At 41.5% G+C, this 17,257-nt stretch overlaps 2 protein-coding genes across 5 annotated transcripts in view; one reads left to right on the forward strand and one right to left on the reverse strand.

Annotated features, from left to right (window-relative positions):
• The first annotated feature begins 164 nt into the window (after positions 1-164).
• On the forward strand, positions 165-9,632 carry SPX (spexin hormone). 2 transcript variants are annotated; one of them, XM_043441481.1, is made up of 6 exons: positions 165-295; positions 712-792; positions 1,004-1,061; positions 1,555-1,617; positions 3,192-3,275; positions 8,140-9,632. In XM_043441481.1, exons 1-6 carry the CDS (start codon positions 290-292, stop codon positions 8,196-8,198), a joined length of 351 nt encoding a protein of 116 aa, XP_043297416.1. In that variant the 5' UTR covers positions 165-289; the 3' UTR covers positions 8,199-9,632. The 2 variants fall into 2 exon arrangements, with proteins under 2 accessions (XP_043297416.1, XP_043297417.1); XM_043441482.1 differs by lacking the exon at positions 165-295 and having other exon boundaries at positions 545-792.
• A 5,094-nt stretch (positions 9,633-14,726) lies between these two features.
• Positions 14,727-17,257, reverse strand: part of GYS2 (glycogen synthase 2) — a 60,595-nt gene continuing 58,064 nt past the window's right edge. For all 3 annotated transcript variants that reach the window (XM_043441451.1, XM_043441448.1, XM_043441450.1), the window contains one exon: positions 14,727-15,699. In XM_043441451.1, coding sequence (XP_043297386.1) covers positions 15,478-15,699 — 222 coding nt within the window. In that variant the 3' untranslated portion in view covers positions 14,727-15,477. The remainder of the gene's footprint in view (positions 15,700-17,257) is intronic.

Genomic DNA, 17,257 nt, shown 5'->3' on the forward strand with positions numbered 1-17,257 from the left:
AACCAAAGGTTATGATGCTGATATAACTCAGAATATCTCCTGGCTGATGTGGGCAGTAAGTGATGTTCACCCATCAATCATTTTTCCACTTCCTGCAACTGAATCTCCCTGGAGGAGTCATCAGATGCTCTCAATCTTGAAGATTGACAGGAAGTCCCTGCAGACACCAACTCTATGCAACATCAGGAGGGATCCTTGACACTAAGATTTAAAAGCCCCACTCTCAGAAAGATTTAGAAAACTCACAGGCTAAGTTCTAGTTATCACAGCTTCTGGAAGGGTGCAGAACATGAAGGTAAGGAAAAGTTTTATTTGAGACTTTTTAGCTATTTTATAAAAGCTGTATAGTGATTTGTTTTTTTTTTTAACTCTTTCATGTTTAATGTGTTTCAGAGTCAAACATTATGCCCTTAAAATATCAGATTCAATTGATTTTATAAAGAAAAAAATTCACTTATTCTCTTAAATCCTCGTTTGGGTTAAATAATTAAAATAAAATATTTCTAAATAATTTTTAAAAAAAGATCTCTTTGTGAATTAACTAGATGATAAACTGGAGAACTCCCTTCTTCTCTACATTCTGAGTGCTCAAACAAAACATAGCAAAAAAAAAAAAAAAAAAAAAAAGGCGGGGGGTGTAATTGTCCAGGAGCCAAGGAAAAAAGTAGAAGATTCTATAGGCACAGAAATGACTTTGATCGTTTCATGCAGGGATTCAAAAGTCTGGTGGTAATGACCTTGACCTTCTTCCTGGTGTTTTCTTTCATGGGAAATTGCAACAGTGCTCCGCAGGTAATCACAAGCAAAAACTGGGGCTCCTCTGTGCGCTGGGTACGTCCTTCCTTCCTTCTTCCCTCCCCTCTATTTCTTCCCTTCTTTTCCTTCTTTCTTCTCCTTCCTTCCCTTCCCTTTCTTTCGTTCCCTCCCCTCCCTTCTCGTTGATTTCTAATGCTGGGCTGGGCAGCAACGCCCCCCTAACTGCTTTCCTCTTCTTGGGTTGTAGAGACTCTTTGAGAGAAGGAACTGGACTCCTCAAGCTATGCTCTACCTGAAGGGTGCACGTATGTTCCAAACACTTTGCTCTTCCGACAGTGGTAAACGGGAAGCCTTAGGGGCGCATGAACCCGCGGGACAGAAGGAGGCCTGCGGGGAGAGAATCCTATCGAGTTTGTTCCCAAAAATAATTGAGGTCATTCTGGTCTCAGTTAATCAAGGAGAAAGGTCGAGGGTGGGGAGTGGGGTGGGGAGGATAATCAGAAATCCTCCAACCCAAACCGGAAGGTAGTTGGCTCTTGCTCAAAGGAAGATTGGGGTTTCCCAGGCACACCGCCCTGGCTGGCGAGCGAGACCGCCGCCCCCTCCGACGCGCTGGGGGAGGCGCGCGGCTTTCCCGGTGGTCTCCTCCCCGATCCGCGCCGGGGACCCGGAGCCCCGCACCCCCGCGCGCCCCGGCTGGGAGCACCCGGCCTCGCCGCCCCGACTCGCCCGCTCCTGGTCCGGCAACTCCGATCGGCCGGGCCGGGCGGGCGCTGAGCCCTTGTCTCGCCTTGGCAGAGGGGCGCCGCTTCCTTTCCGACCAGAGCCGGAGGAAGGACCTCTCCGACCGGCCGCCGCTCGGTGAGTGCGCGGGAACCAGGAGGCCGCGGGCGCCCGGAGACCGCGCGGGTCGGGAGGGCGCACCCCGCCCCCGGGAAGGCGGGCTCCGGGGCCGCCCGAGGGAGAGCCGGCCCCGCCCGGCCCCGCTGACCTGAAGGATCGAGATCCGGTGGCGGGAGCCGCGGTTCCGCTCCAGACAGCGGGGGTCGGGGGGAGTGGCGGGCGCGGGGTGGGGCGGAGAGGTCGGGATGGGTGTGAGAGCGGCGCGTCTGCCCCTAGAAACGTGCCTCCCGTTTAACGCAGGGTCTTTACAAGATTTCCTTTAAACGCTGTTGTTACCAATGTTATCATCATCGTCATTATTAAAATAGTGATTTGCCTAAAAACTTCAAACGCCTCTATTTTATCACTGAAAAGAACTATCAAAAGGTTCAAAGCCAGAAATAGTGAAGAAGTGGGGGGCCTTTAAGGACGGAGCCAGAGACTCTTTCACGACAAACTTTCCACGCCGTTGGATTAAAAAATAGCAATATCATTCATTTTGATAAACATTCAAGATTGCTGAAAATTACCAAGTCTACTCGTTTTGAAAAATACCAAACACCCTTTTGAGCACATAGTAGGTGCTTATCAAATTTTGGTTTACCTTCTTCAAGCCGGCACCTTATTTACTGTAGGTTACGGTTTGTTTTCCCACTTCATTAGATAACCAAAATTCATGGTTTGTGTTGAATCAGGACGGTTTGTCTTCCACCAACTCGTTTGAAATAGTTTTGAATATTCTTCAGATTCTCTTTCAGTCAAATAATTGCCTTATATGTGGCCAAGAAGGTAGATTATTTTCTCAAACTGCTTTGGAAGGAATAAGAAAGAACTAGACTCCAGGCAGTGTGTGTGTGTGTGTGTGTGTGTGTGTGTGTGTGTGTGTGTGAGTCGTTCAATCGTGTTTGACTCTTGCAACCCCACCAGGCTCCTCTGTCCATGGAATTCTCCAGGCAAAAATACTGGAGTGAGTTGCCATTTCCTCCTCCTGGGATCTTCCTGACCCAGGGATCAGACTCCAGGCAGAGTCCCGTCTAAACTTTCCCACTCAAGCATCCCATTTTAACCTCTGAGGGGGAAAATTCCTCCTGGGCTCTTTATCTTAATCCTCCTTGCTTTAGTGAAATTTGCTGTAGTATATATAGTTTAAATTCTCTTCCATTCCCTGTCATACACAGTATAACCAATTGTAAGTAATGTCCAAAGAAAGTGTGAAATGTTTCAACTTATAAAAATCAGTCTGTGCAAGGGGCTCTTTGCTGAGCAATCAAAAAGCTATTTCACAGAGATTTTTCTAATACTATAGCATAATAGAATAAGACTTCCCTATATGAATATTTAGGATTCCCTGGTGACAGATGGTGGGGAAGATGCCCTGGAGAAGGGAATGGCAACCCACTCCAGTATTCTTGCCTGGGGAATCCCATGGATAGAGTAGCCTGGTGGGCTCCATGAGGTTGTGGAGTTGGACACGACTGAGCAACTAACAGTTACTTACTTATATGAATGTTTAAATGCTAATAGAACCTGTATATGTTTTTTCATTTCTCCAGAAAGACGAAGCCCAAATTCCCAACAACTAACTCTTCCAGAGGCAGCAGCTGTACTATTGGCTTTTTTGCCGAAACCGCAAGAAGGTACAAGCATAGTAAACTCTTTTAACTGCAGGACAGAGAAGCTTTGAGTGCTTTGGAGATTCTGTGTTGGGTGCAACAAAGTTGCTTTTAGTTATTTAGATTTTAAAAAACAACAGTTGCCCAGGCCATCAGAAATTAACAGAAATGTTTATTATTTACAGAATACCATATTTCTCATTATACTGAGTCCCAAGAATGTAGAAACATTTCCTTGATGAGATGGTGGGATTTCATGTTAATTCCATAATCCATAGCCTTTTGGAGCTTTTATTTCTCTTAGAATCCTAGAGACTCCAACTTCATTATTTTATATTTGAAAAAACTGAGGCCAAGTAATCACAAATCCAGTTACTTGCTACTAAAATTTGAAGCAAATGAAATAGCTGAAAATCATTCATTTTTAACTTACAAACAGGGCAGTTTCTTATGGTTCACCCTAAGAGATATGGGCTAGTTCTGATGCTAAATGCTAAACCTGTGTGATTTGTGTTTCACTATTCTACTTCTTGGATTTTCCCAATGGCTCAGTGGGTAAAGAATCTGTCTGCAGTGCAGGAGACACAAGGAGACTCAGGTTTGATCTCTGGGTTGGGAAGATCCCCTGTAAGAGGAAAATGGCAGCCCACTCCAGTATTCTTTCCTGAAAACTCCCATGGACAGAGGAACCTGGTGGGCTACGGTCCACGGGGTTGCAAAGAGTCGGACATGACTGAGCAACTGAGCATGCACACATACAGCTTCTTGCATGCCAGGATTAGGTGTGATCCTCAAATAGAGACTCTCTGTCCATGTGGCATTAAAACCACTATTTTCATTAAGGCATCTTGTAACACATTAGCCTGGACTTTGGAATATAACAGGACTGGGTTCAAATCCTGGCCTGAATGTTTTCCTATCTGGGTGGCCTTAGTGTCATTATTGGTAAAATGGAATAATGACATCCATGGGCAGGGTTGCTCTAAGAGCCAAATGAAACAAAGTATGTGATTTTGTATTAGTATTAACAATAGAGGTCATCAAAGCATAATAAATAGACCTAGACATTTTGCTCTCAAAAACTGTAATGATGCCATATTTATGATATGATTTACATGATAAAATGTATAAAAAAATACAGTGAGTAGTGTGTGCTCAGTCGTGCCTGACTCTTGGCGACCCCGTGGACTGTAGCCAACCAGACTCCTCTGTCCATGGGATTCCCAAGCAAGAATACTAGAGTGGGTTGCCGTTTCTTCCTCGCAGGGATCTTCCTGACTGAGGGATCAAACCGGCATCTCCTGAATTGGCAGGTGGATTCTTTACCCCTGAGCCACCTGGAAAGCTCTCTGGTGGTCAGAGCACAAACTGCTGGCCTGCTGCTCTGACACTCGTGCTGATCAAGAAAACCCTGTGCTCACTGCCTGGTATTGGATGGGCGCTGTCTGGGAAAGGAAGAGAGCAGGAGGTTCTTTCTGGCTTCAGACTTACAGCTTTGTTGTGGAAAAACAAAACAAAAACAACCCTACAAGAAGTAAATGGAAGAGACGGGGATAAAGAGGTTTTTTGAACTCAGAGCAAAGTGGGGGTTGACTTGGTTGCATGGAGGAGATGATACTAGTTAATTCCCCAAATCTGCATTGATGTCTGCTAGGTGCCAGGCACTGTGGCAGATAGAGAGAAAAAGCAGGTTAAGCAAAAAAGCAAAAATGAGAAGGACCACCTGGTGGTCCAGTGGTGAAGGCAGCATCTGCATTGGCAGGCAGATTCTTTACCACTAGGACCACCTGGGAAGCCCAATACATTTATTAATAATTCATTCATCCGTAATAAGTGAATTACCTCCTAGGATTACCCACCTTTATCGTCCAAACTTTACAGATGAGGAAATAGAAGCACAGAAAGACTGAGTAGCTTGCCCACCCTCGGGAGGCAGGGACATACTTGAACTGAGCTGAGAAACAGGAGGTAGCTGATTCTTCATCTGAGAATTAGTCACGTGGTCTATGGATTTTTAGCAGAGAGGGAACATGGTAAGGAAGATGTAACTGGTTATGGCTCATAGGGTAACCATCAGAGCAGGAACAAGAGCTACAATATGAGAACATCGCCTGGGTGTCAGATGTTAATGTCATCCTTGTAGCTCAGAAAACTGAACCCTTCTGGAGTGTATATCCTTTCCTAAGGCCACACGGTTAGTAAGAAGTGATATGGGGAGTTTAACTCAGGGCTGTGGGAATCTGTAACTCTTGCCATCTCTCAAATGGATGGTGATAAGAGGACGGCTGGAGAGGGGAGTCAATGAGAAACTAGGGCAGTCATTCGGGAGTGGAGTCAAGAAGTCAGTGGGAATGGAGGCTCAATGCTGAGGCATACCACAAGGAGAGCAGATAACACAGGGCAACTAGTTGCTAAAAGCATAAAACAGAATGGATAAGCGACCAGGTCCTACTGTATAGCACAGGGAACTGTATCAAATATAGCAGAATGCTTAGTAAGAGTACAGAAATCAGAGGAGGAGGAAGATTGTGTTGGGTAGGAAGGGTCGTTAAAGAGGAGTGGGGTGGGGGCGTGGGAGGGAGACTCAAGAGGGAGGGGATATATGTATACTTATAGCTGATTCACACTGTACAGCAGAAACTAACACACCATTGTAAGCAGTTATCCTCCAATTTAAATTTTTTTCAATTAAATAATAATAAAATAAATTGTGGTTCACAAATCTTTCCCTCGCCCTGCCCAGTGGTATGATTTACTGCTGCTGTGCCCATTCTGAAACCTTGTTTGGAGGGAATTGGGGAAAGGAAATTAGACTGCAGAGGTAAGAGAAAGTGGACGCTTGCTGGCATGGCCTTCAGAATTCTTGCAATGAAAGGGTGAGAAATAGTTGAGTCATGAGCCATGCAACATTTGGCATTCTTACTGAGTTTTGAAGTCAGTAGGAGGACAGCACAAGTTAAGATGAGTGGATCGTGAAGTCTTAGATTTCATTGCTGGGAAGATTTGCAGAGCCAGAAAGGAAAGTGAGCTGGAAGGGAGAACGGAGAGCTTGTTTTAAAGAGAAAGAGAAGGGAAACTTCCCTGACAGCCCAGTATCTAAGACTTTGAGCTCCCAAGGCAGGGGGCCTCTGGTCAGGAACTAGGTCCCACATGCCACAACTCCGACCTAGCACAGCCAAATAAATAAATATTTTTTAAAAAATAAAGAGGAGGAGAAGGATCTTCATTAGAGACTACAGGAGGATTTGACTCTGGGTCTCCATTTCAAGTCTTTTGGAAAAATAAATTTCAAATTTTTAGGTCTTTAAGTTTCTGAAGTAGCTTGTCTCTGATGATGAAATTAGAAAACAAAATTTTATTAGTCTAAATTGATGGGAAATTTTGGATTCTTACATGATAGATTAATCAGTGTTCACCTTTATATTTTTATTCTGAAGTCCCTAGATATGATTTGGACTTACTCTTTGCGATCTCATGGGAATTCTTCAGGCCAGAATACTGGAGTGGATAGCCTTTCCCTTTTCCAGGGGATCTTCCCAACCCACGGATCGAACCCAGGTCTCCTGCATTGCAGGCGGATTCTTTACCAGCTGAGTCAGAAGGGAAGCCCTTATTTTAAGTAGTGGATTATTATTTCAATGGAGGATATACAGGGATGATTCCTTTCTTGGCTTTTTTTCCTTTCCTTTAAATACACACTGCCCTATATAAAACAGATCACTAGTAAGGACCTACTGTGTAGCACAGAGAACTCTACTCAATACTCTGTAATGACCTGTATGGGAAAAGAAGTGGATACATGTGTATGTGTAACTGATTCACTTTGCTATACAGAAGAAACTAACACTATAATAAATTTTTTTAATGTTTTAATTTAAAGAATAAATAGAGCATCTGATTTTCTGCAGTACTTTGAAATTTGGTTGCAATCCAGGTTAAACTAACTCAGATATTCCAACTATAATGTGACTAACTAGGGGAAAGTGGTTTTCTCTAGAGATGACCTTAGACGAAACGAACAGTGAAATTTTGCCTCTGGTGACTTCCTCTCCCTTCCCCATTGTCAGTTTCAGCCCTTAGACCCAGTTTTAATTCTAGGAACCTAGTGTCCTCTCAGTCTGCTATTCCCACACAAGAGGTGATTCCTCCTGCTCTGAAGTTTTGCAATCCCATCCAGCTAACAAGTGTCCCTTCTTTTTGTCTTCCTTCCACCCCAGGCCTCTAGTTCAGCTAATAAGAGAATATGTGTTCCTTTGGCATCTTTCCTAACCAAAGTGCATTTTAACAGGAAATATAGAAACAGTGGGACTTCCCAGGTGGTGCTAGCGGTAAAGAATCTGCCAGCCAGTGCAGGAGATTTAAGAGACTCGGGTTTGATCCCTGGATCAGAAGATCCCCTGAAGGAAGTCATGGCAACCATCTCCAGTATTCTTGCCTGGAGAATCCCATGGACAGAGGAGCCTGGCAGGCTACAGTCCATAGGGACGCACAGAGTCAGACATGAATAAAGCCACTTAGCATGCATGCACACATAGAAACAATACCTTGATGTGAGTGCGTTGTTCTACTAGTGGATATTTTAGACACGAGGCATATTTAGAGAAAGACGTGGCCTTTTTGGATTTCTACTAAACACACCATGTAAATTCATTCACTGTGGAGACCCACATGTTAGATATGAATTCTCTGATGGGTCCCAAGCTGAGGGAGGAAATTTTGTAACAAAATCAGTCAGAATCCAATTAGGGGGCATTCTGCAGCAGAGGGCATGAGTTGACATAATGTAAGGGGGGCAAATCAAATGTTTACTTCCTGAAGTTCTCTTCATCTTGTGTCTTCTTGTAAAAAACAGGATGTGTTTATGTTATGTATTTTTTTTCCCTTACAGCTGGAGAAGAAAACTTGGATCAAACCAGATTCCTAGAAGACAGTCTGCTAAACTGGTGACAATATACCAGATTCCATTCAATTATCATTCTATTCTTGTTGAAAACATGAGCCATGTGAATAAAGTCTGTGGACCCTTTTTCCTTCATTTGTAATCTTAGGAACATGTGCAGCCAGTTTTATTCTTCCAGAAGCTAAAGTGATGCTTCATTCTTAGAACATCACTGCTTTCTTCCATGACTTCAGGTCCTGTTTAGATCACCTGGTATCTTACTCTTGAATTTAACCCATTTATAGTTATTAGGTTGAAGACTCTTTAAAGTGTTCCTTCTTTTTGTTACAATACCCATCTTGATTTAATCATTCTTAGTTGTTTTTTTTTTCCATTTTATTACCCACTTGGATTGTCTTAGCACTCAACAGTGAATCTCCTCTCCTTTCCCCCCTTTCCTCACCTCCAAGGAGAGAGAGGTGGGAAGCATGGGAGGATGGGAAAGAGTGCAATGTGATTGTTAGTATCCAGGAGAGGTGAGTTGTCAGGAAGGGAAGCAGGGGGAATGACTGGGAAGAAGCCCTGTGATCAGTCAGGACACTGTGGTTGCTGAGCGAGGGGACCCTTGGTGAGGCAGGAGCCAGTGGAAGGTTCTACAGCAGGGTGCTCTCCCTGTGCTCTCTGGGGATTTCCTTGAATTCAGTTTAGAAACGAGGATCTAAAAATTACTGGAAAATAAGATGGAAACACACTCCACTCCTGGATATATTGTACAAAAGAAATGAATCTTTTTTTTTGGAGCCATTTTCCTTGGCTAAGCAGATTCAAAGATTGCTTACTCTAACTGTCTAGAACTTGAGGCTTTATTTGCCCCTGGAGGAGGAAATAGCAACCCACTCCAGTGTTCTTGCCTGAGAAATCTCAAGGACAGAGGAGCTTGGCAGGCTGCAGTTCACAGGGTTGCAAAAAGTCAGACATGACTGAGAGATTGAGCACACACTAGACTTTATTTGCATTAAAACATAACATAAAGGCACCCCGAGAATGTAAGTGCATGATACTATGCCTCGTTTATTCAGGTTTTAAAGTCAACTATAAAGTCGACAGTTTTTCAGTACTGTCTGAAAAATAAAATATGCACTACCTACAGCAAGCATATAGTATATTTATTTGGAATTACAATATGACCAGCATGTTAATTATTTCTGACTTAATTAATTGAAAGTTGTTACTGATAATTGTCATAAGTGGAAAGCATTGTCAATTCTTATTATCATCTGTACATAAGCTATTAGTAAGTAGGTAAAGAATATCATTATATGAATGTCTCTGTAACTTGGAATTACAGTTTTACTGTATTAAGTAAACAAAAGCCTACATGTAAGATGTGTCTGTATCTCATTTCATAATTGAATAACGAAACTGTTTTCAAGTTAATGTAACACGAATCTCTGCCAAAAACTTAATATGCTAGCATTAAAAAATTCTTTGTGGCATTATAATAGACGCCTGTCATTAATTATTATTTGATTTTAAAATGTATTTTCTAGATAGTATAAATGTCCAGTCTACTGAGAATTATTTACTCACCTGACATAGATTTGCACATTTGAACTACTTAAATACTATGTCTATTTGCAGAATACATTTAAAGTCTATCTAACAAAGTAATTCTTCCACCTAGAACAATCTCAAGCATTTCCCACTAAAACAGAGCTTTTATAAGCTTTCTAAATGGCCAACAGCTGTTAAAATATTATCAGCTCCAATATTAGAAGTATTTGAACTTCCCGAACATTCTTCTGCTATAAAGATGTGTTCATTAACACAGTAGTTGCATAAAGACCCCTATGCCTGGTTTGCTATAACCGTCTATCTCTCCTGGAGTGTCTTTGCAATTCTCTTTATTGCTGCCTTTTCAAAACTGAAATGAATCAAGTGATCAGTGGTCAAAATTTTTCACTTTGTATGACTTGCATTTTATTTACAATTTTTCAGAATTATTCAGCCTTCTGCTTTACTTTTTTAAAAATTTGAGTATAGTTGCTTTATCCCTGGAGAAGGGTATGGCAACACACTTCAGCATTCTTGCCTGGAGAATCCCATGGACCAAGGAGCCTAGAAGGTTACAGTTCCTATGGTTGCAAAGAGTTGGACACAACTGAAGCGACTTAGCACGCATGCATGCATAGTTGCTTTATAATTTGTGTTAGTTTCTGCTCTACAACAAAGTGAATCCGCTATATATATTTATGTATATATATATATATACATATATGTATATATACATATATCCCCCCTCTTCAGCCTCCCTCCCACCACCCCCCATCCCACACCTCTAGGTCATCATATAGCAACTTCACACTAGCTATCTGCTTTGCACATGGTAATGTATATACATGAGTGCTACTCTCTCAGTTCATCCCACCTCCCTTTGAGTAACTCATCCCACCTCTCAATTCATTCCACCCTCCCCTTCCCCCTGCCCCTCATGTCCGCAAGTCCATTCTCTACATCTGCGTCTCTATTCCTGCCCTCCAAATAGGTTTGTGTGGCCTGTACTTTAAAACTGGGAAATGTTTGCCTCCTATCCATATCTGCGTCCTAAAATACCCCACTTCTGGATTGGCCTTGCAGCCACTTTCATACCCTCCAGTTACTCTCGCCCTCTTTGCTCTATATCCTTCTTCCCCTGTGGCTACGTGGCCACCGGGTGGGCTCTCAATTATCTTCTGTTTCCCTGGGCTTCCCCAGTGGATGCCTTCTGTCCCCCAAGTCCCACATCACCATGGTGATCCTAAACAAGGAGAGAAGGAGATAGGTCCTAACAGGTTACCTCCAAGTAGCATTTCTTCTTTACCTGCTGATGAGAAACAAAAGTCTATATCCCACCAACCCTGAGTTACATTATTTTACCGTGGCCTCAGGAGAAAGGGCAATTGGGAATGCAACTTGCTGGCTTCCTCTTACTGGACTATAAATTCCTTAAGGAAATGTTCATGTCTAATTTGACTTCATCCTTAAAACCATAATGTGATATGCGCAACTGTGTCTCCCACATTACTTCAGAGAAATTTAGTCTCCCCATAAGATGTCTCTTTGAATATCTTCAAGTATACACTTAACCAATCCCTCTTCTGAGACCTCCTGAAAAGCTATTTGAATAGCACTTGTAATATTTTATATTCCCATCTGTATATGTAAAGCCAGCTCTATTCACCCTTCTTCCAACCATAGAAGGAAAGCAAAGCAAAGCAAAGTCACTCAGTCGTGTTCACTCTGCGACCCCATGGGCTGTACCCTACCAGGCTCCTCCAACCATGGGATTTTCCAGGCAAGAATACTGGAGTGGGTTGCCATTTCCTTCTCCAGCCATAGAAGGAAGGGTCATACAATGCATTAAAAAAAAAAAGTCTTGCTGTCAGCTGGTCAAGCACACAGTTTTCTATAGTTTCTGACCTCCAGTATATGGATACATACATGTTTTCTCTTTCTTTCTTTTTTTTTTTTTTTTGACATTACTCCATGGCATGTGGGAATTTTGTTCCCTAACCAGGGATTGAACCCACACCCCCTGCACTGGAAGCATGGAGTTTCACAACTGGACCACCAGGGAAATCCCATACATTCTTTATTTTTTCCTTTTTTAAACATACATTCTTTAAGAGCATCAATTTTCTTATCTCTGTTTCTTTCATTAAAATTGTGTATAAGGCACTATGATAGGCACAGAGTCATCTAATGATCCCATTGGTTGTTCCTCACTGAGCTTTGTCAAACTTGGGAAGATGACAACTAAACATTGAACTTTGTCAGTCTCCGGGAAAGAACGACTAAACACGAGCTTTGTCAGTTTTGGGGAAATGACAACTAAGTGCCTAGAGCAAAGGGTTGGAGTCAGATGGCAGCAGCTGTCTGAAGAGAGGACCAAATGCAGGGTAGAAATTGATTCCTACACATGCCACTAGAAGCCAAGTTTTTGCAAATCAGTCTTTCCCCATGACCTGTACCATTTGTGCTCATTTCTAATAAGAAAACTATTCTTTCATTTAAAAAAAAAACTTGAATTTTAAAGTTTTAAGTATTTAAGTATACTTAAGTATTAAATACTTAAGTATTTAAGTATTTTAAGTATTTAAGAAGTAATACTTCTTAAAGTATTAAGAAGTTATAGCTTCTATAGAGTTCATGCTTTCAACAACTTACCAATCAAGAGGATCACTTGAATACACACATCACAACATCACATCACTTTACTAGGGATATATTTTCATAGTTATTGCAAGAGTGAAACCCATTTTTATCATGAGATCTTTCTGGTGCTTCAGCAAATGGGTATTTGAATTGTAATACAAATCTATTTCATATTTTGTTTTTCTAATCTCCTCTGCAGAGCTTTCCAAACTGCTCTGCAGATGCTGGGTTACTTGGAAACCATCGGGCATTTTTTAAGAAGTAGGCTTTAGGTAACTTATTTTCCTTCCCCACAAACCTCTAAGTGAGGGAGTTTGCCATGATCGTCCATTTTGGTCTGAGATGTTGACAATAGAAGAGCTAGAATTCAGGGCAATAGAAGAGCTAGAATTCAGGGGCAATAGAAGAGCTAAGAGTTCAGTTTCCACTGGTCTTGCATGATCTGATTCCAGCTTGAGCTTCATCCAGCCCAGCATTTCTCATGATGTACTCTGCATATAAGTTAAATAAGCAGGGTGACAATATACAGCCTTGACCTACTCCTTTGCCTATTTGGAACCAGTCTGTTGTTCCATGTCCAGTTCTAACTGTTTCTTCTTGACCTCATACAGATATCTCAGGAGGCAGGTCAGATGGTTTGGTAGTCCCATCTCTTTCAGAATTTTCCACAGTTTGTTGTAATCCACATAGTTAAAGGCTTTGGCGTAGTCAATAAAGCAGAAGTAGATGTTTCTCTGGAACTCTCTTGCTTTTTTGATGATCCAACAGATGTTGCAATTTGATCTCTGGTTCCTCTGCCTTTTCTAAATCCAGCTTGAACATCTGGAAGTTCTTCTTTTAACTTATTTAACTTATATGCATAGTACATCATGAGAAATGCTGGGCTGGATGAAGCACAAGCTGGAATCAAGATTGCTGGGAGAAATATCAATAACCTCAGATACGCAGATAACACCACCTTTATGGCAGAAAGCAAATAACGAAAGAGCCTCTCGATGAAAGTGAAAGAGGGGGGTGAAAAAGTTGGCTTAAAGTTAAACTTTCAGAAAACTAAGATCATGGCATCTTGGTCCCATCACTTCATGGCAAATGGATGGGGAAACAATGGAAACAGTCACAGACTTTATATTTTGGGACTCCAAAATCACTGCAGATGGTGACTGCAGCCATCAAATTAAAAGATGCTTTCTCCTTGGAAGAAAAGTTATGACCAACCTAAACAGCATATTAAAAAGCAGAGACATTATTTTACCAACAAAGGTCTATCTAGTCAAAGCTACGGTTTTTCCAGTAGTCATGTATGGATGTGAGAGCTGGACTATAAGGAAAGTTGAGCACTGAAGAATTGATTCTTTTGAACTGTGGTGTTGGAGAAGACTCTTGAGGGTCCCTTGGACTGCAAGGAGATTCAACTAGTCCATCCTAAAGGAAATCAGTCCTGAATGTTCATTGGAAGGACTGATGCTGAAGCTGAAACTCCAATACTTTGGCCACCTGATGCGAAGAGTTGACTCATTAGAAAAGACCCTGATGCTGGGAAAGATTGAAGGCAGGAGGAGAAGGGGTCAATAGAGGATGAAATGGTTGGATGGCATCACTGATTCGATGGACATGAGTTTGAGTAAGCTCTGGGAGTTGGTGATGGACAAGGAAGCCTGGTGTGCTGCAGTCCATGAGGTCGCAAAGAGTTGGACACGACTGAGCAACTGAATTGAACTGCATGATCTGATACACTGTCTGTTTCTTTTCCTTCTTTAACAATTATAGGTTATTTATTTATTTATTTTTGGCTGTGCTGGGTCATGATCGCTGCACACAGGCTTTCTCTAGTGGCAGCAAGTGGGGACTACTCTTCTTTGTGGTGCGTGGACTTCTCATTGCAGTGGTTCCCTCTGTTGTGGAGCATGGGCATAGTTATGCCATGCCATGTGGAATCTCCCAGACCAGAGATCGAACCCATGTCCCCTTCACTGGCAGAAGGACTCTCAACCACTCTCAACCATTCTCAAACAGGGACCACCAGAGAAGTCCCTGTTTCTCTTTATTGCCATCAACAACCCAAAATTGAGCAGACCTAAAGAGAACCTCTACAGACCTGGGTCAACCAATAAGCCAACCGAGGCATTCTCTGTTATGGAAAAATAATCCACAGGTGAATGTGGGGTTCTTTTTGTTTTTTGCCAATTTAGGTTTAACTACATTCAAAACATTAATATGTTTAACTACAATCATTCAACAATGTCTCAGAGACACTGTCCTTCTTATAATAGACTATTTTCTTTTGCTAATATTTTTTAAAGATAGTTTTAAATGTTATCCTTCATAAGGCACTATTTTATAGTGTTTTTGAACATATTATTTAAATGCCTAAAAGAATTTTAAACAAGACATTATCAATGCAGTTAAACTTTAAATATTGATATATTTATTCACATGGATTTAACAATTTATCCCCTATGAAAGACTAACCAAGTTTTCAAAAAGAGTTTCCTTTTACACAATAGAAAAAACTGATATAGTCAGGTGGCACAGTACAGATAACATCTTCCCACCATTAATTTGAGAAGTGACCTTGTACATACGCATTAACATAGCGAGATCCGGATTTTGGATAGCTAGTGTCTTATGGAATTTGATGCAAAAGTAAGCTTAAATTCATGGTTCTGATTCAAGTGAAAAATAAAAGTAATCACTAAAGGCCAAATTATTTAAAATATAAACGTAGAACACATTCAAGGCTAAGGTCAGGATCCTTTGGGGGCGGGATGGCAGACTTGTTTAGTAGGTATAGAAGTTGTATAAACACTAAGCAAAGGGTTATGGTGATGATAATTAAAAAATCGACATTATGAAATGAAAATTCTTACTGCTTAAAATAACCGTTTTTAAAAACACTTCCAGTCTTCTTCCTATAATTAGGTCATGTTTCTCATGACCTACATTGACTGGAGAAAAGGAATTGGGGAAAATAACTGGGATTTCATTATAAATTACCAAATTGCCATTCACTTAACCTCCTCCACTTTTTAGGCAGAGAATAAATCCCATTGTAACACTGAGAGGAAGAGAGTGAAACGTGTGGCGTTTCCATTTCTATCAATAATCATTCTTACTGCATGCTCACTAAGTTAGCCTGTTGGACCAGAGCGGAATTCAGTTCTTGTATTCTCCGTGCTGCTTCTTCTTCCCCCGAGGAACGTGACTCAGAGAAAACGGCGACTTGATATTTAACCGATCCCTTTCGGCCTCTTTTTCCTCGTCGTATCTCTCATCCTCATTGTCATCCTCCGCATCGCTGCTCTGAGGACTGGAGGCCTGAGATCCCGAAGGCGACGGTGGTACCGAGGAGGGCCTGGGATACTTAAACCCTTCTGTCTGCCAAAGCCAAAAAAAGACACGAAACATCAGAAGGACTTCTTGATTTTTCAGTGAGGTAAACACTTGGCATGTGCATTTATTAAAATCACAGTTGGATATTTTTTGTGGTCTGTTCAGGGGCTATTAATTTTGATTTAATTTGACTCTGGTACCACCAAGTTCAAGAGAGATTCGTTAAATAAATAGCTTCATTTTACAGAGCACTGAAATGTGCCAGGTGCTGCGTGTATGTGTGATCGTATTTAATCTCCAAACAATCTGTTCCTCCCGTTTACAGAAGAAAATTGAGGGTCCAAGAGGGTCCAAATGATTTGCTCAAGGTCTTAACAGCAAATGGTAGAGCAAAGATTGGTTCCAGAAGACCTGAGTATTTTCAGAGCCTCTACAGACCTGGGCCAACTAATGGGCCAGTCAAGATGTTCACTGCAGTCTAAATATAACAATTTTCACTTCTGGAAAAAACTAATCCATAGGTGAATGTGAGTGGTTTTTTTTTTTTTTTGGTCAGTTTAGGTTTAACTACATTTAAAACGTTGTGCTGCAGTCCATGGGGTCGCAGAGTCGGACATGACTGAGCGACTGAACTGAACTGAAAACATTAATACATTTAACTACAATCATTCAGCAATGTCTCAGAGATACTGTCCTTATTATAATTAAGTAGGCTATTTATTTTTGCTAGTATTTTTACGATGATTTCTGGGATGATCTGGCTGTGACTACCCGAGAGCCTTTAATATCTACTGCCCTGATACCCTGTTGAGATTATCAGTCTCTGTTGCATCCTTCAGATTTACTCAATCAAAACTGCAGAATATGGGCAGCCTGCATATCCATGGACAGCCACCACTAGAAAGATTCCTGGAAGCCAGGCCGCTTCGTCGACCTCGAAATTCCACCAGTTCCATTTATTTCAGTTAATGAGCCTTCATCACTAGGTTTTAATCAATTGCCCTTCTACCTAAGATGCACCGAGATAACTCATTTGATAAACAGACATGAGCACCACCTATAGGACAGACACCCTAATGCCACCGGGGAAACGAAGATGAAAAACATGATGCTTCATCAATCAGGAAAACAAATGTAACAGCACTTGTCATCCTGAATTTCAACTATTTTTAGACACTGTTATGTCATATATGTACAATCACTTCAAGACTCATACTTTACCTGAAAGCAATACAAAACAAGAGGGAAAAAAAAAGCTGAGTCCTGTACTTAGCATAGGAGTTCAATACTTATTTAGTTGAATTAGTTGAATAAATGGATGAATATAGCTGAATTATCATTCAGGGCAGTGACCACCTTTGAATAATCTAAGCAAGTCACTCTGGGGACATGGACATGGGAACTGAAATTTATATACTGAGGGATTTATGAAACCCTTTCATTTTCTCTATTAGCAACTTTTACCTCATGTTAGCTCTCTAGATCTGGTCCTCAAACACCAAATAAAGGTGAACATAAGGTATTGGGCAAAACTGCTCATGGTAAAAATGACTCCTGATTGAAAAACTACATCTACATTTGGAGTATCTACAAATACTTGACG

Source organism: Cervus canadensis, chromosome 21, assembly GCF_019320065.1.
Source record: "Cervus canadensis isolate Bull #8, Minnesota chromosome 21, ASM1932006v1, whole genome shotgun sequence".
In the NCBI taxonomy this organism is placed as follows: Eukaryota; Metazoa; Chordata; class Mammalia; order Artiodactyla; family Cervidae; genus Cervus; species Cervus canadensis.